The 16691-nt window shown below is 48.0% G+C and overlaps 2 protein-coding genes across 3 annotated transcripts in view; one reads left to right on the top strand and one right to left on the bottom strand.

The window, feature by feature from the left end:
* Nucleotides 1-2128, bottom strand: part of LOC128106216 (GON-4-like protein) — a 125959-nt gene extending 123831 nt beyond the window's left edge. The window contains exon 1 of the mRNA XM_052731559.1: nt 1671-2128. The gene's annotated coding sequence lies outside the window, so the exon portion shown is untranslated. The remainder of the gene's footprint in view (nt 1-1670) is intronic.
* Syt11 (synaptotagmin 11) overlaps nt 603-16691 on the top strand; it is a 30549-nt gene continuing 14460 nt past the window's right edge. The window contains exons 1-2 of one of the 2 annotated variants that reach the window (XM_052731572.1): nt 603-885; nt 9880-10709. In XM_052731572.1, coding sequence (XP_052587532.1) covers nt 852-885; nt 9880-10709 — 864 coding nt within the window. In that variant the 5' untranslated portion in view covers nt 603-851. The remainder of the gene's footprint in view (nt 886-9879; nt 10710-16691) is intronic. The other variant, XM_052731571.1, reaches the window with a different exon arrangement.

Raw genomic sequence — 16691 nt, 5'->3', positions numbered from 1 at the left:
AAATGTGAGCACCACCACCTTCCTGCGGATTTTAGGTCTTTTGTTATAGTTTTGATTTTTTTGACGCAGGGTCTTTCTGTACCCTCAGACTGGTCTTTAACTCATGATCGTCCTGCTTCTGTCCATTTTATCTTTAATCAGTTTCTCAAGTTTAAGGCTCCGTAATTGTCTTTACTGTTTCAGGAACGCACTAAACCAGTAGCAATCAATACTGAAACAGTATAGAATTTTGTTTTTCACAACTTCTGGAACCCAGAAGGTTCGGCTTCCCTCTGCATAAACCCAGACAACTAGAATCACAGCTTCCGTAGACGCTAAAGCGATTCTCTTCCTGCCATTCTGTATTTGGAGGCCTAGCCAAGCCTGTCCTTGACTCTCCTGCCTCACCCACTCGAGTGCTACAGTCACAGGAATATGCGACTGAACTAGCACAACACCTACACTTCTTACTGGCTTTGAAATTCTAGCCCCAACGCCCACAGCCTGTGAATGGGCGGAGCCTCGTCCTGGGGAAAACTCGGCAGTGGGAGGAGCCTCCTTTCGAAGAGCTTCCGGAACCTTTCGGGCAGAGGCGGAGTCTTCTGTCGAGGGCCCTTCGGAAAGAGGCGGAGCCTACCTCGCATCAGGACCAGTCGGACTGCACCTGCATCCTTAGCTCAGAGCATCCCTGGAGCATCTAAGAGGAAAGCGCAGCTAGCAACCAGGGATCGGACTGTCGCAGGGGCAGTCTGCCAGGCACCTTCCCCTCCCCTGATCTGGAGGTCTACGGCCGCGGCCTCGGTACTGACCGAGATTCCCAAAGTTGTCTGACCTCTGCAAAAGTGTTGCTATCAGCAGCCTCTGATTACAACATGGCTGAGATCACAAATATACGCCCCAGCTTTGGTAAGTAGAGTCTGACAAACTGATTTTGAAGCCATCAGGCCGGCGCAACGCCACATAACTGAGGGATGAGCGGGCAGTGAAGTCCAGATGGGATCTTTTAATTGCCAGCCCTGCTAGACTCGGGCCTGAGGTGGTGAGTGAGTAGAAGGCAGTGGACAGCGCCTGGATTTCAGCTGTGGGCTGCAGGGGCTGACAAGGCCAGAGTGCCACCGAGGGTAGGCAAGCCCAGGATGCTAAATCCTTGACCGTACACCGTCCATGGTGCACTGTCAGCACGGCTGGAGGTGAGAAACGGCAAGCACGGGAGGATGTGAACCCCTCCTTCTGGAGGAAGAGAGGTGGGGTAGGCCGAGCCCTCCCCCTTGGGGCACGCAGGGCGGTGCCCCTTCCTCCCCCTCCTACTTCTGAGGGCTGCAGGAGAGGGAAGTGGCAAGGGGGATGGGGCATCAAGATGGCAGCGTGGAGACTATGGGCTGTGTGGCTGGCAGCCAAGGGAGGCGGAGGCCTCCAGGGAAAGAAGGGTGGGGGAGTGGGGAGCAGAAAGGATGCCACTCCTTAAGCCGGCCAGAGGGTTGCCAGGGCTGGGGTAAAATGCTAGCCCTGCAGGCTTCGTTCTGCACCGTAATGGTCAGGTCCTTCCCGGTGTTACCAAATGGCGCTTGGCGCCGCCGGGTGGAGAGATGACGTGATGTCTATTTCTGAGCCTCCTGGCAGTGCCTAGGCGCTCCTTCCGGGGCCTTTGTTCCCTGTTTCCCTGGTCTGGCTTTTCAAAAAGGGGGACTCACCCGTGCTGGTGCTGGCGGGGGCGGCATTCCTGGCTGGGGGAGGGGCGAGAGAGGCCCGGCCTGGGGGAGGCCGCTTTGTGTACCACAGAAAGCATTACGTCATCGCGGAGCGGCTGGTCCACGACCTAGCCCTCTGGGCTCCAAGAGCAGTCTCACACTCCCTAGGGCAGAAAGTGCAGTGGAAAAGAGGGAGGAAAGAAGACAAGAGAGCCTTGGCCAACTCGTTTCCTCTTGGGGAACTCTTCCATAACGATTGAGGAGAGCGAACTTCTCATGGTGTGCTTCCTGACCACATAAATAAGGAAAAGAAAATTGCCCTGTGATTGGGGTCATCAAGTGAGAGTTGCTGCTAGCCTAGAATTTTCATATTCCTTAAGAGAGCATATCCCTCAGACAATTCAGGTGTGAGCATTAGGTTCCAGAATGTAGGGTGGAGACACAAGCCAGCTTTTAAAAAAAAAAAAAAAAAATGGCTTTTCTCACTCCCAAGTAAGAGGTATAAAGAATAGAACAGAACCCAATGTTTTGTATTCTCTCAACATACTAAGACATCAGGTCCCAGAGAGCAGCCAGACAATGGATCTTCACCCCTCAGTGCTTGTTCCCAGTTGACCCCAAGGCTGGCTCTCGTTGTATTTCTTCTGCTTTGCCCTCTGATCTATCCTCAGTCCTGAGTTCCCCAAACTGAAACCTGTTTTGTGATCGTATGAGAACCCAGGACTTTCTTTGCAATCTCTTTCTTCTCACACCCCTTTCCAGCAGTCCTTTCTCTAATGCAATTCCAGACCCCTTGAAAGTAGAGGAAACAGAGGCCAGCCTTATGCTTTCCTTTAGAGGAGACAGTAGTGAAAGTTGGGGTGGGGTGTAATCCACCCTTTATATACTGTATTTTCTTTAGTCTTAGCATCTCTTCCAGTGTAGGTGTTATTCTGTGCACTCACCAGAGCAGGAGAATGAAGCTTAGAATAAAATAAAGTCCAAATGAACTAGTCCTGGTATCACTACGGTGTGAACCAATGTCTGGCTGCTGCCATAGTTCATTCTGATTCTGCTGTATGACATTGGCCTCAGTGACAGCGAAAGGCTGTTTTGGAAAAGAAGTGTCAGTAATCAGGTCTGAGACTGGAGGAGCAGCCCAGAGGAAGAATGCACGCCTGACCAGGGGGAAGGTTATTGGCTTGACCACCAGCACAGAAAAGCAAACACAAATGCAACACTAGCTTGGTGATGCATGCATGCCCAGCCTAGGAGGCCCAGTTCAAAGCCAGCTTAGCTCCACTTCCTGCATTCAAGGCCAGTTTAGCACTACTTCCTGAGTTCAAAGCCAGACTGGGCAATGTAATGAGACTGGTGTCTAGAAACAAAGTAGCCAGGAATGGTGCCTCAAGACATTTTTTTTCCCAGCACTTGGGAGGCTGGAATAGAATTGTCCTGAATTCAGAGTAAGTCTGGGATATATAGTGAGTTCCAGGCAGCCTGGGCTAGGGAGTGAAACCTTGTTAAAAGAATAAAACAAATTAAACAGCGATCCAGACATGGTAGCTCACACAGTAATCCTAGCACTGGGAAAGTGGAGTTTACAGGATCCAGAATTGAAAGGCCACGGCCAGCAAAACGGATCAGTATGCAAAACACTTTGGCTCAGACCTGACTGCCTGAGTTCTATCTTTAGAATCCACATAAAGGTGGGAGGAGAGAAAGGACTCCACAATGTTGTCCTGTCCTCCACACATACACTATTGGCATGTCACACACACATACATACACATACACGGTGTGCATATAAAGTAATATTTTTTATTTTAAAAACAAAGATTTCAAGGCCTCAGACTGCACAGCCAGTTTGAGGACAACCTGGTCTACATGACACTCTGTCTCAAAAAAAAAAAAAATATCAAAGAACAAAACAAAAATGCTCATTGGGCTAAAGAGTTAGCTCAGCAGTTAATAGTACTTTTTGCTCTTTTAGAGGACTTAAGTTCAATTCCCGTCACCCACATAAAGGTCACAACCATTATAAATCCAGTCCTAAGAAATTCAATGCCCCCTCTTAGTTTCACAGGCAACAGACCCACACATTGTGCACATGCATGTATGCAGGCTAAACACTCATATACATAAATTAAATAAATGCTAAATTAAATTAAAAACATTCTTAAAGAAATAAAATCATCTAAAATTGTTTTAATTCTGATCTGGGCAGAGGCTGATATATGACTACATCATATGTGTCTCAGATCCCTAGACCCTCCCTCACTTCTGCCTCCTCCAAAGAGAACTGCCAGTCTGACCTTTTCAGTTCTCACAAAGTGCTTGAAACACTGGCACTTGACAGAGGACATACCAGACCAACACTGAGTTACCCGTGACTTTGAAACACAGAAAGTACCAATCTGCATCACTATAATTTACAACAACTATATTCAGTGCATCACTCATTCACTCTGTGGATTGGGGGTGGGTGGGACTACCTCAGGAGTCAGTTCTTACATTTCACCTTCTTTGAGAGAGGGTCTTGTTATACTGTCGGTTTTTGTTTGTTTGTTTTGTTTTTGAGATAAGTCCTCACCATGTTGCTCCAGCTGTCCTTGAATGGGCTCAGTAGCCCAGGCTGGCCTCAGCCTCACAGAGAGCCATCTGCCTCTGCCTCCTGGGTGTTGAGATTAAAGGTGTGCGCCATCATACCTGCCTCTTTCTTTCTTTCTGTTTTTGTTTTGTTTTGTTTTTGAGACACTTTCTCTCTATGTAATTGTGCCTGACCTAGAACAAACTCTGTAGACCAGGCTGGCTTCAAACTCGCAGAGATCCTCCTGCCTCTGCCTCCTGAGCACTGGGTTCACCACCACACCCAGCACTCCTTTGTTATTTTTCTACTGCATATGGCAAGCTAGCTGCCCCGTGAGCATCTGGAGATAGTCATCTTCCCATAGGACTGCTAGAAGAGAGACAGATTGCACCAGCAAAGTCCAGCCATGCAGGCAAGCATTCTATCAGCTGAGCCACATCGCTGGCCCTACAGCTCCTTCAGTCCTTAGTTCCAACTTCCTTTTCCCACAAAGCTTCCCATTAGAGCAAGGAAGAGGGCCTTGAATTTCAACATCTGCTATTTCAGTTCACTGTCTGAGGTATTGGAGACAGAAAGAAAGATATTGAAATTAAAGTGAATGTCGGGCAGAGGTGAGACATGAGGAGCGAGCACCTGACTGAGCCAGACAGTTAGTTACCTGCCTTACTTCCCTTCTCAGTCCTCCCGAACGATAGCTCTACCTGTCTTTTCTCTTTCCCACCTACCTTCGTTTCTTAATAAAACTGATCATTGTAAGGAGCAGTAGGTTTCTTCAGTGACATCATGGCGTAGAGCCAAAGACCTGTTCAGATGTTTCCAAGCCTTGCCTTTTAGACTTCCTTTTCAAATTACTCTAAAAATACCTGTCTTGGGCCAGCAAGACAGCTCAGCAGGTGGAAAGTCCTTGCTGCCGAGCCTGATGACCTGAGTTCCATCTAAGACCCACGTCTGGTGGGAAGACAGGACAGACTCCCGAAAGTTACCCTCTGCCCTCCATGGACATGCTGTGTCACACACTGTACACACATGCCTATCTATGCAAGATGTGGTGGCCCACACCTATAATCCCGCACTTGGGGGCCTAGGACAGGAAGCTCGCCTTCATATTTATCTTGGTACTTCCCCGCTGTCCTGTTCTCACAGACAACCAGTGTTCACCTTCACTAAACAGTAGCACATGATCTGCAAGAAGTTGCCTGACTGGCAAGTGTAGAACCATGTCTTCATATTGGAGCCGTTCTGATCGACAACAGAGTCAGACATTTACACACATATTTACTTAGCTTTTATTAAATGTCTGAAACTCAGTTTAGAGAATGGCAGTATGGGGCTCTTGCCTCCATTCTTTGAAGCTTCTCCCTAAGAGCACTTACCTTACTGAGTGATCCAAGACTAAAAGCTAGTGTGGATGCAGTGCGGACGTGGACAAAGTCATCATGGTTTAATGTGTTTAACAATGGCCTTTCACCTTACCTATATGATTTTAAAGTGAAAACTCTTCATTTCTTATTGACTCCCAACTTTCACTGAGCCATGAAATGTTGAGTCAGAAAGAATTTCAGAGACCAGGCAAAATGACATATTGGAGAGGCAGAGGCAGGCAGATCCTTCTGAATTCAAGGCCAGCCTGGTCCACACAGCAACTTCTAGGCCAGTTGGAGCAACAAGGTGAGACCCAGTTTAAAAAAGAAAGAAAGAGACAGAGACAGGGAAAGAGAAAGAAAGAAACGAAGGAAGGAAGGAAGGAAGGAAGAAAGAAAGAAAGGAAGGAAGGAAGGAAGGAAGGAAGGAAGGAAGGAAGAAAGGAAGGAAGACAAGCATAGAAAGAAGGGAATGAAAAGATGGCTCTTCAGTTAGGAGCACTGGCTGCTCTTCCACACTCGCTCAATTCCCAGCATGCACACGGCACTTCACAAGGGATCTCACACATTCACATGCATCAAAATACCAAGGCACATAAAATAAAAATAAATCTTGAAAAAGAAAAAGAGGGCTGGAGAGATGGCTAAGTGGTTAAGAGCACTGGCTGCTATCCCAGAGGACCCAGGATCAATTCCCAGCATCCACATGGCAGCTCACAACTGTCTGTAACTCCATTTCCAGGGGATCTCACACCTTCACACAGAAAGACATGAAGGAAAAACACCAGTGCACATAAAATAAAATAAAATCATTAAAAAATAAAAATAAAAAAAAGAAAAAGAAAAGAAAAAATTCAAGGACATGTGGTCCAATTTCTATTGGGAAATTCCTTTTTATTTATTTGTTTATTTATTTACTTAGGACTTTGTTGGACTTTGTAATAGGATCTGACTATGGAACTCAGGCTGACTTTTTACATTTCTTTTTTTATTTTTAGCTGGGTGGGGTGTCCCACACCTCTAATCCCACCATTTGGTGGCAGAGGTAAGGGAATCTCTTTGAGTTCAAGGCCAGTCTGGTCTTCATAGTGAGTTACAGGACAGCCAGGACTATGTAATGTTACCCTGCCAAAGCGGGGGGAGGAGGGAGCTTTGGATTTTATTCATTTTTATTACATGTATATGAATATTTTTCCTGCAAGTATGTCTGTGGAGCCGGTACATGCTCATAGAGACCAGAGAAGGGCACCAGATCCCCTACAACTGCAGTCACAGAGGTTGTTAGTTATTCATGGGTGCTGTGCTGGGAATGGAAACTGAGTCCTCTGGAAGAACACCCAGTTCTCCTGACTGCTGAGCCACCTCTCCAGCCCCCAGGCTAGCTTTGAGTTTATAGTGATCCTCTTGCTTCAATCTTACAATTAAAGTGAAAGACTACATTTGTGTGCCACTGCTCCTGGCTTGACTCTTCACTGAGTCCCAAACTGTCCTCCTGCAGTCCGTGCACCTTGGTGCTCCTCTGTTCTGCAAAGTAATAGCAAATCAAACCCTCTTCCATGAAAATGCCTAGAGTAGCTGGGAGGTGGTGGCGCATGCCTTTAATCCCAGCACTCGGGAGACAGAGGCAGGCAGATCTCTGTGAGTTCGAGGCCAGCCTGCTCTACAGAGCGAGATCCAGGACAGGCACCAAAGCTACACAGAGAAACCCTGTCTTGAAAAACCAGAAAACATAAAAAAGAAAATGCCTAAAGTAATCATGATTAAGTTCAAGAGAGTTATTACCTCTACACACCCTCACTCCAGTTTCCTTTTCATTTGTATGGTTTCCAGGCTCTGCTTTTCTATTGTTACCAGTGTATTTTAAATTTTTCCAGCTTATTTCTTTATGCATGTGTGCCTGGGCTTAAGTATGCTTTTAGAAAGTACATGTGGAAGTCGGAAGACTTCCCATCACATAGGTTCAACAGTCTTGCCAGAAAGCACCTTCACCCCGCTTTTGTATTTTTTACAAGTGTCCCAATTATGCATCATGTGGAGTCTGGATTCTGGTGGAGGCAGGTCAGAAGTTAAGTCCTGTCAATGGCATTTGCCAATATGTAGTCCTGGGAAGATTTCTCAATTCCCAGAAGCCATGAATATAAGCCAGGGCCATCCCTGGTCTTATTCAGTTATTCAGTGAGTTCTTTGGTTCATACTAAAGTGTCTGTATCATAATGCCTTACAGGGGTCTAATAAATACACATTAATACATGTAACTCGGGACAAAAACATGTATCGTCGTCAGTCTGTGCTGGATGTTCTCTGTGATGATCAGTGCAGATCTAGTTACACCACCTCCTTCCTGTGAGAGGCAGACTGTGTTTACAGTGTGAACCAGCATTAACCTAATGTTGGCCGAGTCGTGGTCACCTAGCTTACCAAGTCATTTTTGCCAGAACTTACCAAGTAAGGGTATTGCCTATAGGTAGACTTTTAAGTCTCTGGAAGGTTTTGTATTTATCTGTGACATATTGCCTTTGTACCCTCTTTTTCTAGACTGTAGAAGGTTATTGACATGAACAAAGTGAACCAGGTCTCCGTTCTTGTTTAGATAAAGGGTTTATTTTTGCCTAATTTGCTGACTGCTCTGATTGGCCATGTGGCACTGAAATCCACTGATGATCAATAAGATACTCAAAGAAGGTCTTAGAAGATAATTCCATTTGAGCTGGGTGTGTATCAAATTTCTTTAACCCCTGGACTCAGGAGTCAGTGGCAGCCAGGTTTCTGTGAGTTCAAGGGCAGCCTTGACTACAAAGTGAGATCTGGAATAGCCAGGGCTACGCAGTGAGATGCTGTCTCAGAAAAGAAAGGAAAGAAAGAGGAAAAGGAAAGAAAATTCACTTGACATTTTCTTCCTATTTAAAATCTAAGAAAATAAATGTGACTTCAGCATATGACAGACCGAGGACCAGAGACTCTGTAGCAAGTTAAGAAGTATAGGTCTGCAGACCCAAGAGCTCTTTTCTTTCCTTCTCTTTTCTGTTTTTGACATTAATTTATCCATTCTGTTGGGTAGGACACACACATGCTAAGTGTGCAGAGGTCAGAGGGCGTGCAGGAGGAGTTGTCTTCCACCATGTGGTTTCTGGGGATGGAGTCCAGCCATGGGCCTCTGCGGGCGAGCACCTCTACCGACCGAGTTACCCCACGAGCCCTCTTTTTTTAAGGCAGACTTTAGGGTCATCTAGGCTGACCTGAAGCTTGCTAGATGAGACTTTAGAAGCAGGCTAGCTCTCAACTTGCAACAGCCTCCTTGCCTCCCAAGTGTTTGCAGGGATGTGGCACTCATCATGGCTCAGTACTCTTTTAGCTTCCTACCCACTCTGACCACTCCCAGCCACCCTCCCAAGACCTACTAAACTCCATACCATCCCCTTTCCCACACAACTCTCAATCAGTTAGCAAGTCAGCCCACTGTCGGCTGTCTGTATTGGGTGTACTGGAACGTCCTCCTAAAACCTAACACACGGCTCCTGCCCTGTGTAATGGTTGAGGTAAACAGATTCCTACACAAAAGGCAACCTTCAAACACTCAGGGCACAGCTTTCTGGGAAGCACAAGTTAAACAATCAAATCTGCAAGTGCTATAAGGGTTTTAAAAAAGAAAAGTCCGGGACTGTCAAGATGGCTCAGTGGTTAAGAGCAATGGCTGCTCTTCCAGAGGACCCGGGTTCAATTCCCAGTATCCACATGGTCTCTCACAGTCATCTGTAACTCCAGTTCCCAGTCATCAGACACCTTCTTCTGTCCTCCATGGACATCAGGCTCTGATGTGCTGTGCAGACATGCATGCAGACATAACACCCAGACATCTACAACAATATTAAACTGTTTAAAAATCAGACGAGACACTACATTAAACTACATAAAAATCAGACGAGACACTATGTAAAGGAGCTAAGTGAGCCACATACCTTTAATCCTAGCACTTGGAGGCTGAGGCAGGCGGATCTCTGTGCGATCGAGGCCAGCCTGGTCTATACGGCAAGTTGCAGGACAGCCAGGGCTACACAGTGAAACCCTGTCTCAACCAACAGCAGCTAAGCAAATGTGTTCCTGGGGTTTAGCAAGAAGGCAAGAGTAACGGGTCACCTCCTGGGCAGTGAGCAGAAAAAGCACCATAGTCCAGATGGGCTCCAACTGTGGAGGCTGGATGGAGGGTTAGTTTGGGCCCACAAGAGGCACTCTCTTGACAGACACGGAAGCCCTGTTTTGACCCAACTTTGCTCTCTGCCTTCAGATGTATCACCCGTGGCGGCCGGCCTCATCGGGGCCTCTGTACTGGTGGTGTGTGTTTCTGTGACTGTCTTTGTGTGGACGTGCTGCCACCAGCAAGCAGAGAAGAAGCACAAGACCCCGCCATATAAGTTCATCCACATGCTGAAAGGCATTAGCATCTACCCAGAGACCCTCAGCAACAAGAAGAAAATCATCAAAGTTCGGAGAGACAAAGATGGTCCTCGGAGGGAGAGTGGACGAGGGAACCTGTTAGTAAATGCCGCAGAGTCTGGCCTGCTGAGCCAAGACAAGGACCCCAGAGGGCCTAACGCTGCTGCGTCTTGTATAGACCAGTTACCCATCAAAAGAGACTATGGGGAAGAACTGAGGAGCCCCATGACAAGCCTGACCCCTGGTGAGAGCAAAGCCACCTCCCCATCTTCACCAGAGGAAGATGTGATGCTAGGATCCCTTACCTTCTCGGTGGACTATAACTTTCCCAAAAAAGCTCTGGTGGTGACAATCCAAGAGGCCCACGGGCTGCCAGTGATGGATGACCAGACCCAGGGCTCTGATCCCTACATCAAGATGACCATCCTTCCTGACAAGCGGCATAGAGTGAAGACCCGTGTGCTCCGCAAGACCCTGGACCCTGTATTTGATGAGACCTTCACCTTCTACGGCATCCCATACAGCCAGCTACAGGACCTGGTGCTACATTTCCTCGTGCTCAGCTTTGATCGCTTCTCTAGGGATGACGTCATTGGGGAGGTCATGGTGCCGCTGGCTGGAGTGGACCCCAGCACCGGCAGGGTTCAGCTGATCAGGGACATCATCAAGAGGAACATCCAGGTGAGGAGGAAGAGTGTACTGGGGAGGGATGGCAGGATGGGCATAACAGATCTCAGGGAGAGATGGGAGGGCCAGACAAAAGCCAAACAGCTCATAGCCTCACTCACACAAGAGGCAGGAACCACAAATAAAACACTGAGCAGCTTCATGTACATGAAGTGTTGATGGGATTCTAATTTCCTGTGTCCTAGTCTGTCTGGGGGAAGGAAAGCTGCAGGAGAGAGAAAGATCTGTTTCTTACCCTGGTAGGATGGGGCATAACAGATCTCAGTGGAGAGATGGGAGGGCCAGGGGAGCGATGGTAGCAGAGACAGGTGGTAGAGAAGTTCCTGAGTTCTTAGCTATCAAAGATAAGCAGTAGTCAAAGTAACATGGAGGACCTGGAAGGTATGCTCCTCTCAGAATCAGATTCTGGAAGACTAAAAGGCAAGTTGCTTTTAAAATTTCACTTAGTGGTTGGTATCCTAATGCTGCATCCAGCTTGCATGGAACAGGCTGGTCCACCAGCCCTAAACCCTTCACCGTATATCAGATGAAGGGGCTAATGCTGTGCTCTAAAAGCCATGCTAAAAAATCTATAAAAATTAGTCCAGGGGCCGGGCGGTGGTGGCACAAGCCTTTAATTCCATCACTCGGGAGGCAGAGCCAGGCAGATCTCTGTGAATTTGAGGCCAGCCTGGTCTACAGAGTGAGATCCAGGACAGGCACCAAAACTACACAGAGAAACCCTGTCTTGAAAAACAAAAAACAAAACAAACAAACAAACAAACAAAATTAGGCCAGGGATTTCATCCTCAGCTTCCTTTACTAGGTGGGTAGAAATATTTTTATGAATATGTCTTTTTTTTCCCCTTGGGTAGGGGTCTCTCCATATAGCCCTGGCTGTCTCAAATCCCACTAATAAGCTGGCCACAACCTCATAGAGATCCTCCTGCCTCTGCCTTCCAAATACTGGGATTAAAACCGTGCACTACCACTACCCAAACTTCTGTCTTTTTATTTTATTTACTTGTTTTTATTGAGATAGGGCTGTCCTGTAACTCTGTAGACCAGGCAGGTTTGGAACTCAGAGATCCACCTGCCTCTGCTTCCCATGTGCTGGGATTAAAGGCGTGCGCCACCACCGTGTGTTGATTTTTTTTGAAACAGGGTTTCATGCAGAGCAGACTGGCCTTGAACTTGAACTTGATTTTGGCCAAGGATGACCTTCAGCTCTTGATCTTCCTGCCTCTACCTCAAAGAGCTGAGACTATAGGTGTGCACTACCAAGTCCGACTGTGTGCTCTGTGCATGTTTTCTTTTCTGTTTTATACGTGTTTTCTTATTATATTTATTTGCTATTTATTTGTATGTGTATGGGGGGCCTATGTGTGGGTACGTGCATGTCACACCAAGTGTGTGGAGATCAGAGAACAACTTGCCAGAGTTGATTCTCTCCTTCCATTCAAATCAGGCCTGGTGGCAAGCACATTTACCCACTTAACCATCTCAGTGGTCCCTGAGTATTTTGTATGTGTGTGTGTGTGTGTGTGTGTGTGTGTGTGTGTGTGTGTGTGTGTGCATGCCTGAGGAGACCAGAGGGTGTTGAATTCCTTGGAGCTGGAGTTCTAGGTGGTTGTGTACTGCCTAATGTGGGTGCTGGGAATTGAACTCAGGTCCTCTGCAAGAACAATAGGAACTCTTAACCACTGAGCCATCTCTCCAGCCCCTGTGTATGTCTTTTTACAAGCATGTTATAAATGCGGTTTAATACACTGCTTCACTTCCAGGCCCTAACCTTTACCACAGAGACATCTCCTTTTTATTCCTTCCCCTTGTTTGCATTAGGAGGAGGAGGAGAAGGGCCCTCCACCCTGCTTTTTCTCCCTTTCCCCACTCAGTAACATTGGTCTGGGATTAATTTCGGAAGTACGGAACACATACAACCACCCCTCCGGTGGCTCAGTCAGTCCTTCCACAGCTGGGGAGCAGAGCAGGGTTGATGGTGTGCACTGCGGCTCTGGAACTGGCTGCCTGGTTCCACACCTTCCAGCCATGTGACAGTGGGCACCTGACTGCTCTCCGTCTGTTTTCCTCAGCTGACAGCATTGCCCTCCTTACTAGGTTATGACGATGACACCAGGTAACATGCCTGCCATATCATCACCCTCGGGAGTTTTCACCTTATTGGGGGAAAAGACGTCTTTGGCGCTGTTTGTTTGCGTCCTCTGAGGCTGGATGGAGTTTGGCAGACAGACAGAAACACGGGGCCGTGCTGCTCAGTGAGAGAGTCCTTTGTCTAGCATGTGAGAGGTCCTGGATTCTCTCCCCAGGGCAAAGGGAGAAAAAATGGACGGGGGGGGGGGGGGGGGGGGGGGGGGGGGGGGGGGGGGGGGCTTTGTTTTTTAATTTTTACCCAGAATGTGATGGAGCTGAGGATGACCTTGAACTCCTTATTCTTCTCCCCCATCTCTCAAGTGCTGGGATTGGCCCACCACTCACAGTTTCTGTGGTACTGGGGTAGGAACCCAGGGCTTTGTGCACGCTGGGCAAGCACTCTGCCAGCTGAGCTCTATCTCTCCCGCTGATTTTTCTTGTTTTGTTTCATGACACAGGGTCTTTCTCTGTACCCTCTGTGGCCTGGGGCTTACTAGGTAGATTGGGCTGACCTAGAACTCACCATGTAGCCTAGGCTGCCTTTGAATTTATAATAATCCTCATGCTTTTGCTGACCAAGGGGCTGGGATCCTGAACCAGCCAATTGTGACTTTCAGAACTTGGCATCATGGCAGAGGCCTGTAAACCCAGCTTTTGGTAGGTGAGGGCAGGAGGATTGGGAGTTCAAGGTCATCCTAAGCTATAGGAAGCTGAATGTCAACATAGGCTATATGGAACCCCAACTGGGGTGGTGTGTGTGTGTGTGTGTGTGTGTGTGTGTGTGTGTGTCCACAGTCTTCTCCACTCTTCTTCCCTTCCTGCTACTTCTTTCTTTTTGAGACAGGAAATCATGTATTTTAGGCTGTTCTGGAGATTGTAAGGAAGGCTAACTTTGAACCCCTGGATCCTCCTGATTCTACCTCCTAAATGCTGGGACTATAGGTATATACCTACACACACACACACACACACACACACACACACACACACACACACACCAAGGGGTATGGATGTGGCTGAGTTGGTAGAGTGCTTGTCTATCAGGCACAAAACTGCCTGCTACTGTGTAAAATGAAACATGGAGGTATATACCTATAGTCCCAGCATTTAGGAGGTAGAATCAGGAGGATCCAGGGGTTCAAAGTTAGCCTTCCTTACAGTCTCCAGAACAGCCTAAAATACATGATTTCCTGTCTCAAAAAGAAAGAAGTAGCAGGAAGGGAAGAAGAGTGGAGAAGACGGAAGGGAAACCATTTGTTCTCTTCTGCCTTCTCACCACCTGCTTTCCTCAGGTCTCTGCTCCCTGCTTCTCTGTTTCCTGACTCCCATTTGCAGAGGCTCCAGCGCCCATCTCCACCCTCTGTCTGTTTGTCCTGGAAGGATGGTTTCCAGCACTACCCCGCCATGCTTCCAGTTCACTCATGCGCTCACAGTCCAACACTGTGAGGGGGGATGGCTCTGTGCCGAGTTAGAGCTGGGAAGAGTCTGGCAAGGAAAGGAACCGATTCAGGCTGGAAACAAAACAGCCGCAAATTCGGGGCCCTGGGGCAGAGGGCACAGACAATGGCATTTGCTAAACTGCCCAGAGTTCTTGGGGAGAGCCAAGTTTCTTCCCACTTTATTAACTCCTTTCATGAGGATAAAGGCCGGGGCTACGATCCTGAGCAATACATCCCAGTAGGAGAGGCCCAGACAAGACCCCAGAGTTTTCCAGGCTCCCACGCTTCCTGAGCCTGTATCTCTGATCAGCACCTGGGATTCCGTCTGACTTCATCCATGCCATACCCAACACTCCTTCATTCATCCCCAAGACCCCAGCAGAACATCCCCCAAATGCCTCTTCCTAATCCCCCTATGACAAAACACCTGCCCTTCATGTGTGTCCCGAGTAGGCTTCTGCTCGAATCACTCTAGACGCCTTCATTTTCCAGTTCATCTTTAAAAGGGTATCATGTATTTTTGAGGGACTTAGGGGTGTGTGTTGGGGATCTGTCGCAGGGTCTGGCACACTCTGAGCGACATCCCTAGCCCAGGACATTCTCTTACAGCTCGGAACCAAATTATCTTCCTCCAAAGAAGCCTTGGTAGGAGGAGCCGAGAATATGACCCAGTTGTTGGTAGGACAGCTTGTGTAACATGCACAAAGCCACACAAAGGTGTGGTGACATGTGTGCTTAATGTAGTTCTGGGGCAGAATCTGGGTGTGCACTCTTCTAACTGAGCTCACACATCAACCCCCAAACTTTTTTTTTTTCTTTTGAGACAGGGTCTCACTGTATAGCTCTGGCTGGCTTGAGCTATGTAGACCAGGCTGGCTTTGAACTCATAGAGATCCACCTGTCTCTGTCTGCCAAATGGTGGGATTAAAGGTATGTGCCACCATGCCTGGCCTATGGAATTAATTTTTTTTAATTTATTTTTATTTTATGTGTCTGGGTGTTTTGCCTACATGTATGTTTCTGCATAACTTGTGTGCCTCACACCCACGGGGGCCAGAGAAGGGCACTGGATCCTCTGGAACCTGAGTTACAGCCCGTCTGAGCTGCCATGCAGGTTCTGGGAATCAAACCCAGGTTGTCTAGAAGAGTAGCCAAGTGCTCTTCAATGCTGAGCTGTCTCTCCAGCCCTTGGAAATAATTTTTTTTAATCAACTGCTTTGTTTTCTTCGATTTTACTTAATAATCATAAGTGGACTCACATTCTCATTAGCCTGGGACAGGAGAGAAGGCGGCAAATAGTTCAGAGAGCCAGCTAGGGGGAGGTGGGAAGGAGGTGACGGGTGGCCAGTAAGAGTTGAGATGGGCCGGGCGGTGGTGGCGCACGCCTTTAATCCCAGCACTCGGGAGGCAGAGCCAGGCGGATCTCTGTGAGTTCGAGGCCAGCCTGGGCTACCAAGTGAGTCCCAGGAAAGGCGCAAAGCTACACAGAGAAACCCTGTCTCGAAAAACCAAAAAAAAAAAAAAAAAAAAAAAAAAAGAGTTGAGATGGCCTCTGATGGCCCTTGAGTCATGTTGCCTACGTGGGACAGTGTCATGGGAATGAGAGGGTTCTTAGCGCCCCAGATTTACATGAGACCTCCAAGGTCGTCCAGTCTAGCTATGGGGGCTGAACAGAGAAAAAAGAATGCATGTCAGTACTCCAGGGACACAGAGAGAGCTGTTTCCTGTGGGAAGGCAGGGGCAGTGGAATGTTCAGGTTTTGTTTCTCACATTTTCTCAGGGCTGTGATTGAGAGTGGTACTGGCCCTGCAGACTTCTGGTCCCACGAGAGGTTTATAGTGGGCACAGAGGCCCACCCAGCAAAAATGCAGATTCTGACTAGAAATTGCTCTGAAGGAGCCGTTCAACTAGTTACAAGGAAGTGGCCCTGTCCTCCCCTAGGTTTTCTTTCATCTGAATGTGTCCTTTAGGATCTCGGTCCTGGCGCGCTGCGCCACAGCAGAGGCTCTCTGTCAGGCATGGCTAAAAACCTCTCCAAAGCTTTGTTTGCTTGCCCCACAACAGGGTCTTTGCCTCACTAGGTCCAGGGACTGGGAAACAGCCTCGCTCCCAGCCCTCAGTGGCTCAAAAGGACCATTGACAGGGCTGCTTGAATTGAGAACTGGATAGAAAGAAAAGAGGAGGGGGCCAAGGGAGCGACATAAATCTGGCCTTCCCTGCAGGGTGGAGTGGCATTTAGGTAGTGTTGTGGCTGCCGGGCTTGGGTAGCACAAAGGCTGCTGAATGGGGGCGGGCATTCTGCCCGAGGAAAATAGCCAGAGGTGACAGGGGAGGTCGGGAGCAAAGGGGTTGTCTGAGGAATGATTTAGGGGGGAAACTAGAGGTTGTCTGTTTTCCCAAAGAACTA

This window comes from Peromyscus californicus, unplaced genomic scaffold (genome assembly GCF_007827085.1).
Source record: "Peromyscus californicus insignis strain IS unplaced genomic scaffold, ASM782708v3 Scaffold_9__1_contigs__length_137607984, whole genome shotgun sequence".
NCBI classification, from domain to species: domain Eukaryota; kingdom Metazoa; phylum Chordata; class Mammalia; order Rodentia; family Cricetidae; genus Peromyscus; species Peromyscus californicus.
The sequence above is the reverse complement of the archived record's forward strand: the minus strand, read 5'-3'. Positions and strand labels throughout refer to the sequence as shown.